The sequence below is a fragment of the Cinclus cinclus genome, chromosome 4, assembly GCF_963662255.1.
Source record: "Cinclus cinclus chromosome 4, bCinCin1.1, whole genome shotgun sequence".
In the NCBI taxonomy this organism is placed as follows: Eukaryota; Metazoa; Chordata; class Aves; order Passeriformes; family Cinclidae; genus Cinclus; species Cinclus cinclus.
The window spans coordinates 7,834,932-7,856,631 of NC_085049.1; the positions used below are offsets into that span (position 1 = coordinate 7,834,932).

Consider the following 21,700-nt stretch of genomic DNA (forward strand, 5'->3'; position numbering starts at 1 on the left):
ATTGCAGCTTGGCATTTTGGTTTGTTGTGCTTTTGCCTTTGGAATATAGAGTTTATCTTTGCAATTAAAAGTGTGGCAGATTTGTTTTGTAATTTCCCTCTTTTTCTTTCTTAAAGGGTGCATCCTGTTGGGGCAAGTTGTGGATCACATAGATTCGCTTATGGAGGAATGGTTTCCAGGTTTGCTGGAAATAGATGTGTGTGGTGAAGGGGAAACACTGTTGAAGAAATGGGCTCTGTACAGCTTTCAAGATGGTGAAGAACACCAAAAAATACTACTTGATGACTTGCTTAGGAAGGCTGAAGAAGGTATATATTTATGCCATTTGAGGTATATAGAGGTACACTTCTATCTACACAAATACTGTGCAACATCCCCTTTATAATATTTGGGTATTTCAGGATATTTAAAAAAGCTTCATTTCCATAAGGAGAAGTTACAATGTAAGTCAAAAGCAACTTGGGGGGATTTTTTATGTAAGAGCTGTCTAGTATATGTAAGTATAGAATATGGGACAGATTGCATCTACTCTGTATAGTTATATAAAAATAGCAATATTGGAAAGAATCATATTGTGTAATATTGATAATGCAGCTTCAATCTTGGAGCTGAATCCAACAGATAGTAAAACTAGTACTTGATGTCTTGGTTGGATCACATAGCACAGTAATTTAAAAGATAATATTCAGTATGGCATTCTACATACTAACAGCATTCTTTCTTTTTACAGACAGAAAAATGATCTCTTGCTTAGTTTTGTGGTGTTACATAGCAGCAAATGTTTTCACATTTGATTGGTACATGTATAGAAGCTTGAAAATACTTAAACATGTAGGACCCAAGAATTTGAATGACAAACTTAATTAGTATGTATGTCTGTATACATGCAGATATCTCTCTATATAAGCACAATATATAAATCTAATTTTAGGTGCATTGATCTTACACATTCTCAGATAACCTCATGCCTTTCAGTGCTTTATCAAGTGCTTTTTCAGTGCTTTTTTATGCATACCCCCTTTTTTTTTTTAATTTTCTCTTTATTTTGTTTTTCTTAGGTGACCTTTTGGTAAATCCAGATCAACCAAGACAGACCATTCCAATTGCTCAGATTGCTCCTGATCTGATACTGGCTGATTTGCCTAGAAATATTATGTTGAACAATGATGACCTGGAATTTGATGAAGCTCCTGAATTTCTCTTGGGTAAGCATTATTTTGTAGGGTGAGGGTTTTTTAGCAGAGATTATGTAAACAAATCTATTTAAGTCAGTTTTGCAACATATGGAAAGCATTTTAGACATTTCTTTTCTGAAGAAATGTATTATTTTAAGGAATTCTGAATTTCAGGTTATTGGCTTTTAACTTGTGCACTAGGGCACTGGTTTGTGCATGTTGAGTTTTTTGATCATGAATCTTAACACAGTAGATGATCCACGTATTTTAGAACTGAACCCTTTCAGCTATTATTTTTGAGAAATTGTTATCCCTTTTTTAATAATTCTCTTTAAATTTACTGTTCAAAAGGTGATGGTGGTTTTGGATCTGTGTACCGTGCATCTTATGGTGGTGAAGAGGTTGCTGTAAAGATTTTCAACAAACATACATCCCTCAGGCTCCTGAGACAAGTAAGAAATACTGCCTTTTTTTCTGTAGTGCTGCTCTTGGAATACCAACCCTAGCAAAGAGTTTTAAAAGTTTAAGTAAATTACATTCAAATTTTGCAATTTGCTCACTCCAAAACATTCCTTAGTTTACTTCAGATTCGGGGATTATGGTATTTCAATATTTCATCTGATTTTACAATTTCCAGGAGCTTGCAGTGCTTTGTCACCTCCACCACCCCAGTTTAGTGTCTTTGCTGGCTGCTGCAATCCGTCCCAGGATGCTGGTGATGGAATTGGCCCTCAAGGGATCTCTTGATCGTTTGCTTCAACAAGACAATGCAAGTTTAACTAGAACACTTCAGCACAGGATAGCTCTACACGTAGCAGACGGCTTAAGGTACATATGACTTCTTCATTGCTGTAAAAACAGGATATAGCTTCAAAGATTATGTACTGCAAATGAAAAGCTTCTGTTCTCTCACATCTCAAACAGAATATTTCCTGGGTCAGACAAATGCTTGTATTTTTATGTTTGGCTGGTATGTAGCACATACTTTCGTTACCTGTTGTTTTTTTTTTTTTCCTGCTAATGGTGATGCTCATATAAGTAGAGAAATTGCAAGACTCTGGGTGCAATTTCCTTGCGGCTGTTGATTTCTTGATGAAATGTCAAAGAAATTAATTTAGTGCATTTTTCAAGTTCTGAAAGTCCATTAATAACCTCACCTCATTGCAGTGTGACTTTAAAGTGACAAAATCTGCAAGAGGGTTAAGCTTAAGGTTCTAGGATGCATTTTTCAAACTATCAGTGACTCTTCAGATGAAACTGCAATGTAAATAGTTAAGTAGTAAACAGTAAATAGTATTTCAGAACAATTCACTATCCAGAGAGGCTGTGTCATGTTGGTGGTGTTTAACATTTTTAACACAATATTTCATATTTAAAAGCACAATTTACTTGTGGAAACGATGCACTCAGTGTGTGTATACAGATGGATCCCTAACTTATGAATGGTTTCATTAAATATTTTTTGATTACTAGGTACCTGCATTCAGCAATGATCATCTACCGTGATTTAAAGCCTCACAATGTGTTGCTCTTTACCTTATATCCCAATTCAGCTGTTATTGCAAAAATAGCTGACTATGGCATTGCCCAGTATTGTTGTCGGATGGGAATAAAAACATCTGAAGGCACACCAGGTATGGAAATATGATTTGATTTAAAGTCCATTATGTCCAAAAATAGCTAATATATTTTTCACGTAGTCTGTAAGAAGTAACTCAAGTCTATATTCTAGTCAAAAATCACAAAAAGGAGTCCTAATCATATTACAAGTTGTGATGCTAGATTTATACCTCTTGGTCTTTCCTCCTGTTCATGTTTTAGCACCTTTTAGAAGAATCAAGGAGTATATAAAAGGTTTAAAAAGGAATAAATTAACTTACATGCTTTCATAATTATTTTTCATTGTCTGGTTTTAATATGGTTATTGTGATATTGAAATTATACTGCTAAAATCTTTTGCTTTAATTTACAGCAATGCGTACATGAGTCTTAATTTTTTTTAAAGGCAATAAATATCTTCACTGTTCCCCAACTTTAGAGAGAACCTATTAGCACCCATTCTAAAGCACTGAATGGTTCAACCACTTTGAAAAGTTCCTTTAGGTCTTTTAAATTGTGCTTGAGAGTGTCACTTCAAGTGTTAAATGTTAGACATTCAATAAAGACTGCAGACTTGCCCTTGATTTTCAGCATTCATTGATAAAGTAATTATTTTATATTAGAAGGAGCAGGAGCTCTGTAACTGATGTACTATCCCTTCCTTTATACTTACTGCTGGTATGTTTGGACATCTGCCAAATTCAAGCCATTGCCAGCCTAGAAATATTTTGATGTTTTTCCTTCCACTTCCTGTGTTGTTTTTATCAGTAATTCTTTACTTTTTTAAAGTACAAAGATGGCTTCATCTTGATATGAAGCATACATATTAATGAATGATTTATTTGCAGGATTTCGAGCACCAGAAGTTGCCAGAGGAAATGTTATTTACAATCAGCAAGCTGATGTTTATTCATTTGGCTTGCTGCTTTATGACATTTTAACAGGAGGAGGTAGAATAATGGAAGGCTTGAAGTTTCCCAATGAATTTGATGAATTAGCAATACAAGGAAAATTACCAGGTATGCCTTGTTTCTAAAAGTTTTAGTATTTGTCCTCCCTCTTCCAGAAATAGCAAATATGAGTTATGTTGTATCTAACAGTGATCTTAGAAGGAGACTTTAAAAAAATAAAACATTCCTCATATTTCTTGTGCATTACAATGCGTAATTACTGTCTGCTGGAAGGAAGATTAAACAGGCTGTCAGGCTGGACATGATGTAATCATTTATAACAGTATAACTCAGGACAATGTAACTTGGGCCATTTCTGCCAAAGTGTTGAGAGCTGCTGAATTTTTATAGTACTACAAGCTTAAGAGCTGGTGTTCTTATTTTTTACCCAGCAATAGTGGATATACTCATGAAACATTCTTTAAGGAACGTTTTACTCCATTTAGGAAAGAGCAGCATCACTCAGTCTGGCATAGCCTCTTCACTATGAGAGACAGAGTGTTCATACATTTTCTGCTCCTTAAGGAGAACAGTCCAGTTCTAAGCTCAAACAGTTTCCACCCCTTCCTGAAGAGGATATCCCAGGAACTGATGACTAAGTGCATCTTAAATGTAGTTGTATTGTATTAAATACAGCTGTAGCTGTATTGTAAGCCGTGTGGAATAATCAAAGTCTTAGTTTCTGAAGATAGTACAGTTCCTCCCATCTATGCTCATCATTTTTGTATTTCCACAAAAAGAGGGGCTGGCTGATCTCACAAGCAAACAGTGCCTGTCTTTTGCTGCACTGAATATGTTCATTTGCAGGTATTCATCATTAATGTTATCTTTGTGTGAGGTAGGACTGGAATATTTGCTGTGGATTATCATGAACTGAAACAAGAGGCAATACAGGCATCTTCATGAATGATTTGTTCTCAGAGAGTTCAGCAGCTACAGTCATAAGAACATATTCCAAGCACTAAGTGGGACTTTAACTTCCATATCTTGTAAATGCTATATGGAGTTATCTATTTTCTGTATATTTTATTGCAAGTTCATCTGTATTCGGTATACTCAGAAGAATAAATGTTGAGAACAGTGTTTACAGGAATTTGCAGGCTATTGAATGAAGTGACATACCCTTGAATGGTCAGCATTAATGGAAACACAGCTCACATATATCTGTGATTCAGGAGCAGGAACATCAAAGAAAAAGATAAAGCAAAACCCATTTGCTTTAACTGCTATTAATTAAAAGGACTCTAGTTCTAGCATTTCATGCTCTAGCATATAATGGCAGATGAGAAATTCCAAATTCATGCTGACATTTTACTTAAGAATATGATATTTCTTAGAGCAGCTCAGGAAGAAGTTAGATGAATTCTAAAAGTAGGAAGGTTAGTTAGAACTATGGTAAGTTCTGGTTAGTAAGTTATGTAATTTTGCATTCTAGATCCTGTCAAAGAATATGGGTGTTCGCCCTGGCCTGAAGTTGAAAATTTAATTAAAAAGTGTTTGAAGGAAAACCCTCAGGAACGACCAACATCTTGCCAGGTATTACATAGTTTATTTATTTGTTTTTTTATGATAAATGGCAGTACAAAGTTGTGGTTTCTGAAAAGGAATCAGGCATTAAGTTAATGAGAAGCACAGGTTTCTTTCTGTTGTTCTTTTTGGGAATGGAAACTGCCATTACATATTGCCTGTTCTCCCCTTCCAGAATAAACTGTTCTGTTGAAATCTACCAACCAATCTGCCAGTGTTCTGGCTGGCTGCTTTCCCCTGTGTTGCTGTGTAGCAATTGTAGTGAAATATAATTCAGATTACTTATTGGTTCTTTACTAGAGCTGTGCAAAAGGACTTTGTTAAATAGCATCAGTGCACACTGTTCTGTGGCAGTACAAATGGTCTGCTGAGATACTGTGTCCATATCTAAAAAATAGTCTTATCAGTTGCTTGTTATTTATTGCTGTACAAGCCATTGTTGTCACCATGGGCATGCTGTGGCTTTCTTTATAGGTTTATGAGATCCTGAATTCTGCAGAGCTTATCTGTTTGATGAGGTATGTCTCCATACCCAGCACATCTACAGCAGAGTGCATGGTGGCTGCTAATCAAAGCTGCAAGAAGGCAGGAGTCTGGATAGGAAATGGGAACACAGAAAAGGCACAACTTTCCTTTGTTAACCTAAACACAGATGGACATACTTGTGAGGTATGTGGGAAAGTTGACATTTATTCTATTTTTTCTGGCAGACAGATGTATTTCAGAAAAATTGCATTTTTACAGCAGGATATTACTTCTGGAAAGCTAAGCTTTGAGAGAGCAAAGATTGCTTATAAGTGAGTCATCATTGTATCCATGAAATGAAGTAGAAAAGCAGTTGCTTTTTGACTCTCTTCCTGCTATCCAGCCTGAACTTTTTTTCATAATACTGTCTTTCCACTACTGGATTACTTTCCTCTACTGAGATGGAAAATATTTCTAGCATGGAGACCACAGAAAGGTGGTTTAATATTAATTAATAGTTATTAATAGTAAGGCAGACCTTCATATCTCTACTACAACATCAAAGTTGTTTCAGTTCTATTTCCATCTGCCATCTGTTGACAATTATACATCTGAATTGGTAGCTTTGGTTTAAATTATATGGGCTGTTTTTCTAAAAATAAATCGTGAAAAATAAATATTAGGCCAGTATTTTCATTTTCATAGTATTGCAATAGTTCTATTTGTTCAATTCTCTGATGGCTTCGAGCCCTTGACTAGAATAAAAATAATATCTTTTTTGTAAGCATTCAGCTGAGAGATTTTCCTGTGTACTGTTTGAGGGGTCCTTCCCATCACTTTGAAGATAGGTGGCCCAGTTGATGATGTATTCTATTAATAGGGAATTAGATTTCTTAAAGGGAAAGTTAGGCCAAGGGTCTGTCCAGAATCCAAGAAGATTATGCTATATTTTCATAATCAGTAATTTATTTGCATTTACTGTTACTGAAATCATGAGCAAGTTGTTTTTCTTCTTCTTTTCTGACTCAGGATATTGCAGACAGTAAAATTATAAGTTTGGCCTTAGTGACTCTTCCTACTGAGAAAGAAAACTGGATTGTAGCAGGAACCCAGTCTGGTTCTCTGTGGGCAGTTAACACAGAAGATGAAACAAGAAGGCATCGTCTGCAGAAAATGTCAGATTCTATCACCTGTTTGTACTGTAATTCTCTTTCAAAGCAAAGGTATAAATGAATTTTAAATGTTTCGGGTTGCATTTTGAAAATACTGCTAAACTGAGGTGTTCAGAAAGTTACATCTATGCAGTTTTGTTCTGACAACTGCTTATTTTGCCTGTGTTTCCACTTAGATTTGCACCCAATGCAACTGGGGACTACATTCATGGTCACAGGGGTTATGTTTGCTTTTAGTGTTTAATTGAATACTTGAAATACTAGACACTTCTCATTTTAATTTTTCTCACCTGATTAAGGCATTTCTAGAATTAATTATTTTATTTTATTTCAGCAAACAGAAGAATTTCTTCTTGGTAGGCACAGCTGATGGCAGACTGGCAGTTTTTGAAGACAGAGCAGTAAAGGTAGACTTGTTCTTTGCTGTCTGTTCTACAGAGTGTTATCAACAATGTCTAAAGCAGCTACCAGGAGTAGCTATATTTCATGCCACTTATTTTTAATTGCTTCTCCAAAACTGAAATTAATTTTAATTTCAATTGCTTCTCTAAAACTAAAGTTAGTTTTCTACTGCAGTCTGAGAGGAGCTGCACATTTTGCAATAGCTGCTTTAAATAAAAGAGTTAAGCAGTGGAAAATTCCTTTGAAAGGCTGGCAAAGTTGCTAGAGACTGACCTTTTTGGTTGTTGTAAAGAATATTCTAACAGTTTTCATCTCCTTTATTTATTGCTGCAATAGGTCCTTTTTCCTCTCATTTAGTAAATTTTTCTAAAACAGCTGTGTTCAAAAATAAAATATGGTTTAGGTTTTCTGTAGATCAGAGTTCTGCTCTCAGAACAGATGAAGAAATTCTGGGAGCTATTTGTATCGTATGGCACCTGAGGGTTTAGTTCCTGACCATATGCATTTAGAGCAGTTATGGAGTTGCAGTGCATTTCAGAATTAGAATATGGTCCTAAGACATAGATGTGTCTTTCCTTCCAATTCTTGAATTGTGCCAGGGGTTGCAGGAAGTGTCAGTCCCTGCTGTGGCCTGTTTCTGCTCACAGGCTGTCTCCTGTAGGACATCTCTAATGGGAATATGGTGCTTTTCAGTCAGTTATGTTCTGGAAATGTTCTGAACCATTAGAAAATCTGGATGTATAAATTTAATTCAGCAGCCTGTGTGGCCTTGTTTTAACAAGATTCTGAGTGTCTGCATCCTCCTTGTTTCTAATGCAGAATATATTTTTTCTTGCAGTGTAAGGGTGCTACACCTTTGAAGATACTGAATATAGGAAATGTTAGCACACCCCTGATGTGCTTAAACGAGTCCTCATGCTTATCTGAAAAAAATATAATCTGGGGAGGCTGTGGAACAAAAATCATTGCCTTAACCAGTGACTTCTCGGTTCAGAAGCTCATTGAAACAAAGACAAGTCAACTGTAAGTTTTCAATTTTTGTAAGTGATCTTACTTGGCTCATTTGTTTTCATTAAAGATTTCTGGCAATACTTTGATATAATGTCTTGTTCTAGAGCTCATTCTTTGAGTTTGTTTGTTTCTGTTCTTTTTTTTTTCCATAATGCAGATGGAGTATCAGTGAGTAATGTTAAAAGTATTTGTTGCTGCTTTTAAACAAGGAAATACATTTTTACAAGGAAATACATTTAGATTTTTACATCAATCCATAAAGGATTGATGAAGTCAATATCTATGCAACTGCTCAGTTTTCTTCTCCAGTTGGCCTAGTCCAGGCCCTGTTTACTTTACTTAGAATTACACATACATAATTATCATAGTGTTTGTCCTTCCATGTTTCTCAGTATGATATGTGTGCATATCTTTGCCCTATATATATTTAATCATGTCTGATTGCTGACTTCTCACTATTTAGAAATTATTGATTGAGGGTTTGGGAGTGTTTGATGTAATTCTCACATGGACAAATCCTACTCTGAAGTTAAAGGGAGTTTTTCCTGAGCAGGGAAAACAGTGTTTGATGAGAAAGATTTATTAATAGACTTTGAGCATTAATGTGCCTCCAAGGATGTCATCAGCCTAACTCTGTTACTGTGAGAATTTATGTTGAACTGTAGGAAGATTAAAGCAAAACCTTTCAGTTGTATCTTTGCCTAGCTTGATTTTAAGGCTGAATGATTCTGCAAGAGTCAGAAGGAAACTAATTCCACTCATAGTAGTCAAGTTTTTCTACTAGGTATTTTCTGTGTATGTAACTGGAGTTCTTCTCTCTTCTAGGTTCTGTCATAATGCTTACAGTGATGCAAACATTATTTCAATAGCAATAGACAAATCCATCTACTTGGCAAAGAAAAACAGCCATTTTGTGGAAATCTGGGACAAGAAGACAGAAAAACTTTCTGAATTAATTGACTGTGCACATTTTCTTAAGTAAGTGTTTTGTTGTTGACCTGGTGGATAGAAAGCTGAATGTCAGATTGCCTCCTCTAGCATGGCATCCTAACATGCCAGAAGTAAGGGATTTGCCCAGTTTGTTGGGCAAGTGTGGATTTCTCATCCTGTATTTTGGCCCAGAACTTCAGAATATTCCATGCAGAGTCCTGCTTTTTAAAGACCCTTACTGTACTTCCCAATTTCTCTATGATGTCAAGAAGACCCATTTAGCTCAAGAAAGAATAAAGTCTTTTGTTGTCCTTTAGGTACTAAGGCTAATCCAATTACTTCTTGCATCTCCTGAACAAGACTGTCTTTTCAGTGCACAAATTCACTAGGAAATTAGATTTTTATTAACTGCAACAACTTTTTCACTTGCATTCAAATTGTTCCTCTGCCTCAGCATGCCACATCCATTTCTTTTTTATGGTGAGGTTAGGAGCAGGTATAGGTGCTCTTCCCACTTTGCTGTGACATTAACCTCCTGCAGACTTGGGGACAACTGCCAAGTGTTCCTGCTTTCTATTTAAAAGCCTTCTAAAGCAGACCAGATGGCTCTTTGGAGTCCAGTAGTTTTCATCCCAGTTTGTTTAAATGAGAATTTTGTGATTTGACTTGGTGAATGATTGCTTAAAAGTCTGGTATTCAGTGTCGTTTTAGTAGCCTCAGAATAGGGTGCCACCAAATTCCAATGCAAAATCTTTCCATACTTGTAGGAACAAAGTGGAAAAATTAAATAAGGAATCAAAACATAAACTGGCTTATTCTGGAAGAGTGAAGACCATTTGTCTGCAGAAAAATACCGCACTGTGGATAGGGACAGGAGGAGGACATATCTTGCTGCTTGATTTGTCGACGCGTCGTCCTGTACGAGTTATAGACAAGTTCTGTGATTCTGTTCGAGTCATGATAACAGCTCAGCTGGGTAAGTTAAACTTTCAAGTGATGAGTACTTTGAAATCATTGCTAAGTTTAGGTTAGCTCTGTACTGCTTGTCATGGTGTTCCAGGAGCAGATTAGCATTATCCAGGAATTGTTCATTCATTCTACTCTGTGGCTGTCCTTCTACCTCAGAAGACTCCAGGGTGTAAACTGAATACCAGCAGGCTGAATACCTGTGCCCACATAAAGCAGCAGCTCTTCCCTGGCTTGTCACTGGTTTGCACATGAACATTCACTGCATCTCTGTGCTGTGCTTCAGCACTGCTCTCACTGTCCTCTGGCACATTGTCTTCTCTTATGTGTGTCTGCCTGTGTTCTTTCTCCATCCCAAGTGTTACTCTTCTGGCTTCTCTCTCTGTAGACCATGTTGGATTTTAATAATTTTTCTTTCATTGCTTATTTCCTAGTTTTCTTCTCCCATCCTGATTTAGGAATGGTGGGTCACAGGCAGATCACAGCAGAGCTGGGAAAGTGCTACACATCTGGGCTTGGGTGTGGACTTGTACAGATGTGCTGCTGCTGTCATCAGGGACAGTTGTTTTGAGCTGCTGTAGGCAGACAGGAGTTGTGGGGTTTCAGTGGTGAACCATGAGCAGCCACAGGAACACAGCTGAGAAGGGGCACTCCTTGGCTGTTGAAACTTCCTTCACCTGTACACTGTCCTGCACCTTTCCCAAAAGTAAAAAAGGCCATATCAACTCAAGTTTGTGGTGAATACATTCAAAATACACATTACTTCAAAGAGTACTTTGTGGCATGATATACAGATTCCCATCACTTTCCACTATGTTTTGGAAAAAACTCTGGAGTTTCCCTATCAGTGTTATTTAAAATCTGTTTGCTGTCCAAAAAGGAAAAAAAAAAAAAAAAACAAACAAAAAAAACCCCCAAAACACTGAAGCTGTTGTGCATTCAGCAGCACACTAATTCTGCTAGCAAACATCACAATTGCAGGGTGTGGATGTTTTCTCCTTACCATCAGGAACTTAATCTGCAGGCTGTTTTTTCCTTTCTGGCACTGGAAGAATCCATAGACTACAGTCAGTCACAGTGCTGGCAACGTTGTATGAGTCAAACATACCTCAGCTTCCTCTGACTTTCCTTTGCCTGAAACAGCAAGTGTTACAGTCTGTTCAGAGTCCAGCTGTCAGTGGTGCCAGCTATAGCACAGCATTGTCATTCAGTCTAGTCCTGATAGCTACAATGTTAGTATTATAAAGGGACATTTTCTTTTTAGCATTTTGTAAAGAATAGTTACTATGATAACATAATAATTTTTGTCTTGCTGCTGTCATTGATAGAGAAAATGCTTCGTATAGAATAGTGACATTTAAAAAACCTTGAGGCTCAGTCACCTCAATATTTTTAATCAAAATTTTATTTATAGAAAAATTAATATTCAGGGGTTTAGCTGCATTTGCACAGATCTCAAGAACAGAAAATAAAATTGATATATGCAGTTTGATGTGTACTTTTTTCTTTGATCATCTTTTTGCAGCAATTATTTATAAGGGCTAGGGTTTTTTCCTGAATTCAGGGACTTGGTTTCTACTGGTATCTCTGAAAATAGCACTGAGGCTGCTGAACAGTTTTTCAACAGTACCACATTGCTTATATGAAATAACAGAAGACATGGAAACATTTTTGTGTGAAATAGTTTCACTTAAGGTTAAAACATATAATGTCAAGCAGTTTCAGGAAAACATATTGCCAGATTTTGAGACATTAATTTTATCTGTACTTCATGTATTACTATGGAAATACAATGTCTTTTTCCAATTCTGTCACCTAACATTGATGTTCAATAAGCATAAGACTTACCGTAGAGAATAATTGAGATGTAAATCTGTAGCTAATTTTGCAAGAGCAAATTTAAATTTCGATATAGTAAGACAGGACCTAGGTCTAAATAACATTATAATTAAGTTCCAATCACTTTTGTAAGGAGTGTGGATAGGACTGGCTGTAGCAAAAAGTTAAATTTATGAAAAATCTGCACATGGAGGATGTCATCTACTATAACGAGATTTACATGACTCTCAGAGGAGAATATAGCGCTGACCTCCTCAGGGCAGGAAAAGCCTCTCTGCCTTGCAGAGCTCCCAGGGTGTGTTAAAAAACTTCCCAACTGCAGCTTTCACAGTTAAGCCATACTCCAGTGTGTTCATGCCCCAGAAACTGCTGCCCTCATCTTTGCCCTGGGAGTGCATGGAGCAGTGTGAGGCATGCTGCTGCACTGGGGTCTGCACAGTGGGGCTGTTCCTGCCCTGGCCTGAGCCTGACCCAGGGACATAGGCTGGGTCCTCTGTTCCTCCATTAGCTGAAAGCCAAGGGCTCTCCACCCTCATCGTGCTGCCAACAGGAACAGGGAGCTGCTGTGGCAGGAGAACTTGTGACAGCTTCTCTCTGTCTTTGCAAGACATTTATAGACATGTTTTGTTGGAAATAAGCAGAAGTTGATATTGAAACACTGGCACATTCTATTTATCCTTTTGTGATTCAACCACTCCTGTCTTCCAGGTCTGTTTTTGCATTACTCAGTAGGCACCTTCTTATGATCTAACTCCTATTTACACTTCCCACCAATATGCCATCATAAGTGTAAAACTTTTAGTTCATAATTTTTACCCAGTTTTTTGTCATTTTTGGTTGGTTTGGTTTTTTCATAACTGAACTGGTACATTTTGCTGTGCACTGGGACTTCACTTGCAGCCTGGCCTTTCGCTGTGACATCTGTTTCCTGTGACTCTACCACCTCTGCCTGTGCTGTATAATAATGGGGTGCTTTGTTCTTGGGCTTGTTCAGCAGGCTGGTTGCCTGATCATGCCTTGGAATCCTGATAAACCCTGACATTAAATGAAGATGGGCACTATATTGTCTTTGTGATAGGTTTTTCATGGTTAATGATTTTGAATAAAGGGCCTGGATGATTGAACTCTGCTTTCTGTCCTCTTAGTACCTTGATGTCATCTACTCTTTCTGTCCTTAAATTACAAAATTCACATTCAAATTAAGATTTGATGCTTTATCTCTTTGAAAAAGGGAGTCTCAAGAATGTTGTCCTTGTTTTGGGATATTGCTATAAAAGTGACACCGAAGACAACGAATGTCACAAAGGTATTTTGTGTTTTATTTGCTTGTATTATTAGTGGAGGAGACACTACTGTGCTTGACTGCTCACTGAGAGTGAGCAATTGATCATCTGACAAAATTTTATTGAAACACTATTATTAAATAGTTTTTGCTTTCTTTTGCATATCTGGGCTCATACAAATTAAAAGTAACTTCCAGAAATGGATCTGAGGAAGCCACTGTTTGAAGGATACAATACAATTTGTTGAGAAACTGTATTTGGAGAGTAAATGTCATTGTCTAATTGGAGCATGTACCAAGTGGATTTCCAGAGGTGTCTGTGCTAGGTCAGGAATCCCCAATGTTTTCATGAGTGATGTGGATGAAAGAATAGTGAATGTACTTTTCAGATGTGCAGACAACTCACAGCTAAGACAAACTCACTGGAGGGCAGGATTAGAACTCAAAGTGTCCCTGACAAATAGAACTAATGGTCTGGAAGGAAATAGGATACAATTCTGTAAGGACAAATGCAAGAGCTTTTATTTAATTAGAAATGATCCACTGTACCAACATGAGGAAATTATGTGCTTAAACAGCAGTGCTGCAGAAAAAAGGGTCAGAATTGATTGGAGGCTGGTCATGAATCAGCCATGTCACATGGGTGCAGATGAGGCAAACACCACTCTCACACCATGAAAGTGGTGTCTGTAAGACATGAGCTAATTCTTATACTCTGCTGAGTGCTAATATGGTCTCTGCTGGAGGAGCTCACCATTTGTTGCTGAGTGATCTGGACTATTAGGAATAGTCCAGAGGAGAAAAATACAACCTGTGATGAAATGTTGTAGGGAGTTACATTGGTTAATATAAATAAAGCCTGGAGAGGACATGATGACAGGCTTCAAATATGTAAATGGAGAGCAAGAGAATAAAGACTTCTATACATTCCCTGTGGGGAGGATAAACACTAACAAATTTCTGTTACAGCAAGGGAGATTTCAGTCAGACATCAGTAAAAGCTTCCTGACAATTAGGATAGCAAAGTTCTGGAAGACAGAAAATCTGCATATTTATATTTTTCTAGGAACAGTTAAAGTTGATCCTTTGATCAGTTCCCTTCTTCACCTTCATCTCATGCCAGTTTCACTGACTCCTAAAAAACGTGGCAATGATAGTATAAAGTTAAGGAGGGCAGGTGTAGATGAGCTGACTGAAATGAGTCAAAACAATCCCCCCCCTCCCCCCCCCAGTTCCTGTAAGTATAAGCGCATTTATTGCTTATTAGCATTTTTATTTTATTTAAGAGTGACATTAATTACAGAGAAGAATCAGAGACTCCAGAATCCTTAGGGGCCTTAGTTTGTAAGCCTTGACTCATGTAAGTGCTCTCAATTATCCCTATTCCACTAAAAGCTGTGAATTCTTAATGAATAAAGAGTTGTTTGCATGCATGGAGACTGAAGAAATTACCTTTTCTCAGTATATTCCCTAGTTTATTAAATCAGTTTTTATTTTACAGTGAATGGGATTTGAGTCTCACAGGCATTTAGGGTATATCTGCTTGGAAAGAGAAAGATGAAATTTTAGCAGGCACCTCAGTATTAGCATTAGCAGTAGCTCAGGCCAGTACCTTAAGACCCACAGGCACCAGAAATGGTTTTTCAAGTACTTTTAAGTGGGATACTCTAAATTTAGGAACTAGAATCCAAATCATTGTGGCAATTACAAACAGCTTGCAACCCATAACTGCATCACCTCACACATGAAGTGTCATGGAACTTTTGTTCTGGGTCCTAAAGATCATGCTTCATTGGGTAAATTTATAAGTAATTGAGAACAAGCAGATAAGCAAAATCATTTCTAATTATGCAATAACTTATCTCTGCTGCAGTTTTCAAATTTTCTTTTTTTTCTCCAGAGTTACAATCCTGCGTGTCAGTGTGGGACATTAACCTGCCCCATGAAGTGCAAAACCTGAAAAAACACATAGAAATGAGACAGGAATTAGCAGAAAAAATGAAGAGCTTTTCCTTGGACTGAAGAGTCACCCTGCAAGTGCCATTCTTTTTCTAGTCTTCCACCCTAACATACTGTGCAATATTTACAACTTCTTCTTCCTGTTGTTTTTAACCTAAAGCAGGAAAGAAATTACCATGAGAGTATTCATAGGATACCAAGAAGAAAAAGTTATTTGTAATATTTGAAAAGACGGAAAACTGTTGAGAATTTCTGATTCTAAAATGCTATCATGTATCTATCGTTTACCTGTGAAGTTCTGCTCTCTGCAACTATGGCTCAGCTTCATTGTTCATCTAGTTTTTGATCCCAGTTAAACTGGGAATAAGCCAGGAAACTATAAATGGCTCTAATTTACTTCATTATTTTACTGAGTTGACACTCTAATAAGAAGGAAAATTTAAGCCTCTGTGTTTACTGCAGTTTGCATATCTGAGTTTGCTCCTGTGATTCATGGTTTAGTAATGTCAGAGCTCGTGACCCTATGATAAAACATCATATTTTATCTAACAGCAGTGTTTAAAGGAATATATAATAACTACAATACTCTTTGAAAACAACAGGCAGAATTGCCTGTGTTTCATCCATGAATAATTGACCTTTTTTTCTTTTCATTATGACCAGAAAAAGCCCCAGTGTGCTATAATAATCAAATAGCTCCAATTTAAACACACTGTGAGGCTTCTGCATGCTGCTGTCCTGCAGCACTGCAGTCTGCCTGCTTGTAGGAGATGCAGTCACACCACAGGGAACACTGCCAGGCACGTAGCTCTCTTGTGCAGCTCTCTTGGAAGAGAGAAGGGAAAGCACAGGGTGAAGGCTCTGATCTAAATGCTGCTATGACTTGCTCTTAGTCCAACTTGCTTGTTTGCTTACCTCAGTCTAAAAAAAAAAGGGAATTTTGCTTTGATTTTTCTAAAATGCAAAGTTTCCACTTATTCTTGTTTGAATTTATGTCATTTTGGGGGATAATCAGGGGAACCTTGAGGAGTATAAGAACTGGCTCCCTCTTCCAAATTTGTTTCCACACATCATCATTCAAGAGTCACTTTTTGCTGTTTCCTGGCTACAAGTCCAAGCTGCTGCTGACAGCTCCCATTGACCTGCTCTAAGGAAGTGCCTTATTTCTGTCCACCTAAAGACAGACACTGTTCTCTTCTTTTGTTCCCAGAAGAATCCACAGGGTACTCCTAAAATCTCAAGTATGGAGTATCCAGTGCCATTCCTGACTTTAGGGAGCTGAACAAGGTTGAGCAACCAAAAAGTTCTCAGTTTTTTTGTTTTTTGGTGTTTTTTTTCTTTTTAATAAAATTGCATACTGGGACAACAGCATTTCTTGTGTCCAATTCAAGTATTGTTATATTTTCTGCCACTTGTGGAATGCATACTCAGGATTCTTTTCAGATATGCATCCCAGTTTCTATGTATTCTTGTAATCTGTGTACTGAGAAGAATTTGCTATTTATATGGGATTTTATAACTCAGAAAATATATATTATGTTAGAATTAATATGGTTGTTTTTTAAAAAGAATATATGCATTGTGATTAAGTTTATTTGTAAGTAATTTTGAAATGTAAGCTTAAACATCTATTAAAACTGTGCTTTGTTAATAATGTAAGTCTACTTTCTCATCACTGAATTTTAAGGAGGGGCTCTTCTGAGCATTTTTTGTGGCCTTTAATTCCTTCAGGATGATGCAAAATCACATCAAATTATTGACACAGCTGCATCCCCCCTTGTGTTCTGTCTCAGTGCATGTTTTGAACTCATTTCCCTTCCCATTTGTCTTCTGCTTGGTGTTCTTGCAGCCTTCCCCAGAGATGGGAGGTAACCTATAAGGAGGTAAGGAGTATTGTCCCTGTGGTCATTCCTCACCTCTCCAAGACTCTGGATAACACTGATCCATGGACTGAATTGGGTCATGTATTCAGTATTACAGGGAGGACAAAGGACAAAAAGAAAGAGCAGCCAAAAGAGAGTCAGAATCTCATTGCAAATCCAACAGGCCACTGCTAATTTATCTGTGGCTGGAGAGAAAAATTCTGTCATGGTGGTAACTTACTGGGATTGTTTAGCAGTACAGCACTCATTCACACAGAGCACACTGATCCTGCTGCATCCTCACCAAATACTTCTTAGTACTGCAAGAAAATATTTAGAGAACTTCTTGTGTTGTTGCTTCTTGTTAGAAGCGTTCAGGGACTGGCATCCCCTTCCCAGCTGGCACCTGCCACCAAGGGCAGGAACAGCACCACTGAAACCTGTGCTGTTCTCAAAAACATCTCTACTGACAAAAACTATAGGGAAAGAGAGAAAAAAATTCCATGATTTTGTGTTCACTCTGGTTTCAGTGGAGCTGTTTGAAAAGCAGGTGAAGCTGATCACATAAGAGGGCAAATTCTGTCAGTACAGTTTCTTGCATGCTTAGGATAACATCCAAGGTGTGAAAATATATAACCCTTACTCTAGAAAAGAGCCAGTTTGCTCACGGGGAAACAAGCACATGGTGTGGTGTGACTGAACACCTGAGCTGGGACAGGTGAGTAACCCCATGTTCCTCAGTGCAGCTAAAGGGTACTGGGGTTTGAACCTAAAGACAGGGAGACTAAACAGCCTCACAGTCAGCTGAATGCTTGATTGGATACTGTTGGCTTTAAGTATCCTTCCCCTCCTGTGCTACTGACTTTAATTAGAGTCATTCTTTTTTATTGGTTGCTTGCTCTGATAAATTACATACGCAGATCCACCTGGTCATTAATTTTAACCTCATTTCTTTTACAAGCAGTTCCTGTCAACCCCACTGTAAACAAGCTGCACAGCCTGATTTAATGCACTTGTGGTATTATGTCCTGGCATTCCTCTGAACTCTCATAGTGCCTCTAGTGTCCCATATTAGTGCTTCTTCATGCACCATTTTGGGGTAAAACTGGGACACATAAGGGAGGAGAGAGAATGAGGCTTCTTAGGTGTGGCTTAACCCCTAAACATAGACATTTGAAAGATAAATAATAAATTTTACAATTAACATGTCAGATACCAGAGACATGAGAAAAGAGTAAGGGAAAACAATGAGTCTCAGTGAATGAGGAAAAGCCAGTGATAGTCATATTTTTCTATTAGTCTTTCAAGTAGAAAGGCATATAAACACATTTTCTCACTTATTTTCTGGCTTTCGTCATTAATATAAATAAAAATCTGGAAAGAGCTCCCCTTACCTGCCTTAAGAGAACAAAATTTCCTGATCAAAACTAGCAAGTATTTTTGTCTCAATCAGTTCTTCATCCATATTATGAACTCATCCCAGGACTGTACTGACCTGCACATTCTCTTATATAAAGCCTTCTTCATGGCCTTTGAACAAGTATAACTCACTGGCTGCCAGCATACTATTTGGTAACTTTTTCAACTTTATTTTTGTTAGGTAGGCATGTGTCTTTGCAACAGTTAGTTTATAAAATAGAGTAGCATAATCACATGAAAATGGAGGATCATACTTATTGCATACCTGTATTTTTAAATTAATTATTTTAAGAGGAAGAAACCACAAGATGTATTAATTATTGTTGTATTAGCAAAGGGAAACCCCATTCACCAAAAATTTAGAAGTTAACCAGGGGGAAATTTCTAACAGTTTCAGGAATGTTCTTTGCTGCACCTGTGAGAGGTGTAGGGACTGTGAGGACAGCTCTGCCTTGAGCTTTAAGCACCTCAGCAAGATTCCTCAATACTTACACTGGTCCTTGCTCGATTCAGAAGCAGAATTACAAGAATTATCAAATGCTGATGCAACTTTTTCCGCTGCAGTGACTTCAATGCTGACTGGTACCTACCTTTCTACATGGGTTGTTTGGACTGAGCAGTTAACTGGAATGATTTTTTTGAGGTTATTAAAAAGTACCAATACATCTATTTAAAAAACAGTAGTTTTTTCAAACTATACCGATATGATTCTAGTAAAAACACGATGAAACTCAAAAATAAATTCTACTGTGTTGCTTTGCCTTTCCTGCTGCCAGACGTTTAAGTGCTGCCTACAAAGGCTGTCATTAATTAGTGAGACTTAAAAATCAATGTGCTGTCTCTGGCGTATGTGATTATTTACTTCACTTCCACCACAGCCCATTAGTGTCACTGACCCGAAAAGTTAAAGCGGACAGAAAAAGACAAATTAAAATCTCCTGGGACCATTTCAAAGTTTTTTTCCTTTTCGGAACCATTTTTTCCCGCGCCACGTCCTGGCACTGGTTCCTGTCGGCACAGCTGTGCCAGAGAAGCACTGAAGCCATTCTGCAGGAAAGCGAGAGAAAGCGAAGGGGGAAAGAGAGAGAAAGAAAGAACTAACACAAGCAGGCGAGCCGGCAGCGCTGCGGGCCCGGGCCCGGCCTCGGCGCTGCCAGCGCCGCCTCACGGAGCCCCTCAGGGCGGCCGCAGCAGCGAGCTCGGGGCGGAAACGTGGCCAGTCGCTGCCCGGTGCTCAGGGATGGCTGAGCAGGAGCGAGCAGGCTGGGATCCCCTCCAGCCACAGGGGCTGCGTCCCGCCGGGAGCTTCCAGCTCCTCCTGTGCCAACACCTCCGTGCCAGAGCACTCCGGCCACGGCTCCTCCTCTGGGGCAGCCCCGGCCGCGCTGGGCCTGCGCCACCGCGCCTCTGCGGGCCTGGGCAACGGAGCTGCAAAAGGGACAAAGCCCTCCACGATAAGCTCCCTTTTTAAGTGAAGGCTGAGCCACAGTCAGTCACAGCGGGAAGGGAGAGACCCCGGCTCAGCCCCACGCAGTGTCTCTGGGTCACACAGCTCCCGCAGAGCCAGCCCGCAGTGCACCACGGCGCCGTGAGGGCCGGGAGTGACCCGCGGAGCGGCGACGGAAACACCTCGCGCTTTTCTCTATAAATACACAGCGTAAGGTCGGTGGGTAAGTTCTGCTTTTTCTTGCCGCTACTCCTCTGCAGTTGCCTTGAAAACATCTGTTTTCTGTGGAGTTACGAGAAACAGCCACCCCCACCGCCATCTGCCAGGCTCCTGGGCTCTGCAATTTGGACTTTAAATCAACTGAGCCTCAGCTAATACTGAGGCCCAGAAATGACAACTTCACACCAGTATCCTCAGAGATCACAATAAATAAATATTTTTTAAAAGCTGCAGAACTGCTCTCAAAGCTATGAGCCCTGGGATGAGCAGCAGCAGAGGCTGCAGAGGGTGGGTTCAGGTGTTGCTGATGGAGGACTGAAAGCCAGTCCGATCCCCCTGAGGTGATGCTGGCCACGTAAAAAGTGTTTTCTCTCCCCACAAGCCTCCAAAGACTGCTACAGTGACCACTGCTTTACCTTAGTGAAGCACCATCAGGTTCAAGTGAAACTCAAAGGATGCTGTTAAACTGCATATGCATAAGTAAAGGTTTAATCAGCTTCCTGTTACTCCAATGAAGTTCAAAATTTGCCAAGTGAATTTCTAAACTTCAAGGAGAGGTGCCCACTAGAGCTCATCAGAGCTATCAGCTGAAGCACAGCAACAGCAGCACACCTGATGCATGCAGAGCCAAAGGCTGGGGCCACCCTGCCCTGTGCAGTGGCCCTGCTCAGTTTAAATGCCACCATTGTTCACAGTCACATTTAATTAACAGCCATCAGCCAGGGAACTAAGTTTTGGTAAACGGTAATTTTCAAATATCATTCATGAGTCAAAACTCAGCTCCCCCCACTTTCTTTTTCTTTTCCAAAATAGTCCTATGTGCTGAGCACACTACAACTAGAAAATCTCATGGCAAAATACATTCTGACCTTGTAATTACAGGAAAATTTTCAAGGGCTAAAAGCCAACAACGCCAAACTCTTTTGGTTCAGTTTTTCAGTTTCAGGAATAAACACAAACACCTGGGCTCTGCAGGGACTCAGAAGCAGCTGCTGCAAAGTAACTGGTCCTGCTGAAAGAGTCTGAAATCTGTTTGCTGGAGCTGGGGGTGGAAGCAGGGCAGGGGAGCACAGGGCCCAGCTCAGAGCAGCCATGGCAGCTCCTGTCTGTGCCTGTGCAGGCAGAGACACGGGCACAGCAGCCTGGCTGGAGAAGCTCTGCTCATCCAGAGCCTGACCAAGAGCTGTCTGCCACAGCCTCTTGCCCCCAGACCACACCAGGGTCCTCCTGACTCCAAACCAGTCTGGCTTTCTGTTTCATTCTTCACAACTCAAATTACTGGTCCTGTAACACTGAAGATTTCTATGTATATATGAAAAGCAAAACAAACAAAAACAACAACAACAACAACAACAACAAAGTGAAATCACAGTGAGATTTGGCTTGAATTTTGGTAAGTGGAAGCCCCACAGAGACACATGTTTTCAGAGCATGCCTTCAGCTCTCACCCAGGAGAGACTGTACTACCCAGCCATG

General features: G+C 39.0%; 1 protein-coding gene across 1 annotated transcript in view; it reads left to right on the plus strand.

Moving 5' to 3' along the window:
* LRRK2 (leucine rich repeat kinase 2) overlaps nucleotides 1–16,914 on the plus strand; it is a 63,635-nt gene extending 46,721 nt beyond the window's left edge. The window contains exons 37-51 of the mRNA XM_062491600.1: nucleotides 117–308; nucleotides 1,059–1,205; nucleotides 1,527–1,627; nucleotides 1,813–2,003; nucleotides 2,649–2,809; nucleotides 3,623–3,793; nucleotides 5,160–5,260; nucleotides 5,726–5,920; nucleotides 6,746–6,939; nucleotides 7,223–7,295; nucleotides 8,129–8,313; nucleotides 9,127–9,279; nucleotides 9,999–10,207; nucleotides 13,268–13,342; nucleotides 15,219–16,914. Coding sequence (XP_062347584.1) covers nucleotides 117–308; nucleotides 1,059–1,205; nucleotides 1,527–1,627; nucleotides 1,813–2,003; nucleotides 2,649–2,809; nucleotides 3,623–3,793; nucleotides 5,160–5,260; nucleotides 5,726–5,920; nucleotides 6,746–6,939; nucleotides 7,223–7,295; nucleotides 8,129–8,313; nucleotides 9,127–9,279; nucleotides 9,999–10,207; nucleotides 13,268–13,342; nucleotides 15,219–15,340 — 2,270 coding nt within the window. The 3' untranslated portion in view covers nucleotides 15,341–16,914. The remainder of the gene's footprint in view (nucleotides 1–116; nucleotides 309–1,058; nucleotides 1,206–1,526; nucleotides 1,628–1,812; nucleotides 2,004–2,648; nucleotides 2,810–3,622; nucleotides 3,794–5,159; nucleotides 5,261–5,725; nucleotides 5,921–6,745; nucleotides 6,940–7,222; nucleotides 7,296–8,128; nucleotides 8,314–9,126; nucleotides 9,280–9,998; nucleotides 10,208–13,267; nucleotides 13,343–15,218) is intronic.
* The last annotated feature ends 4,786 nt before the right edge of the window (nucleotides 16,915–21,700 follow it).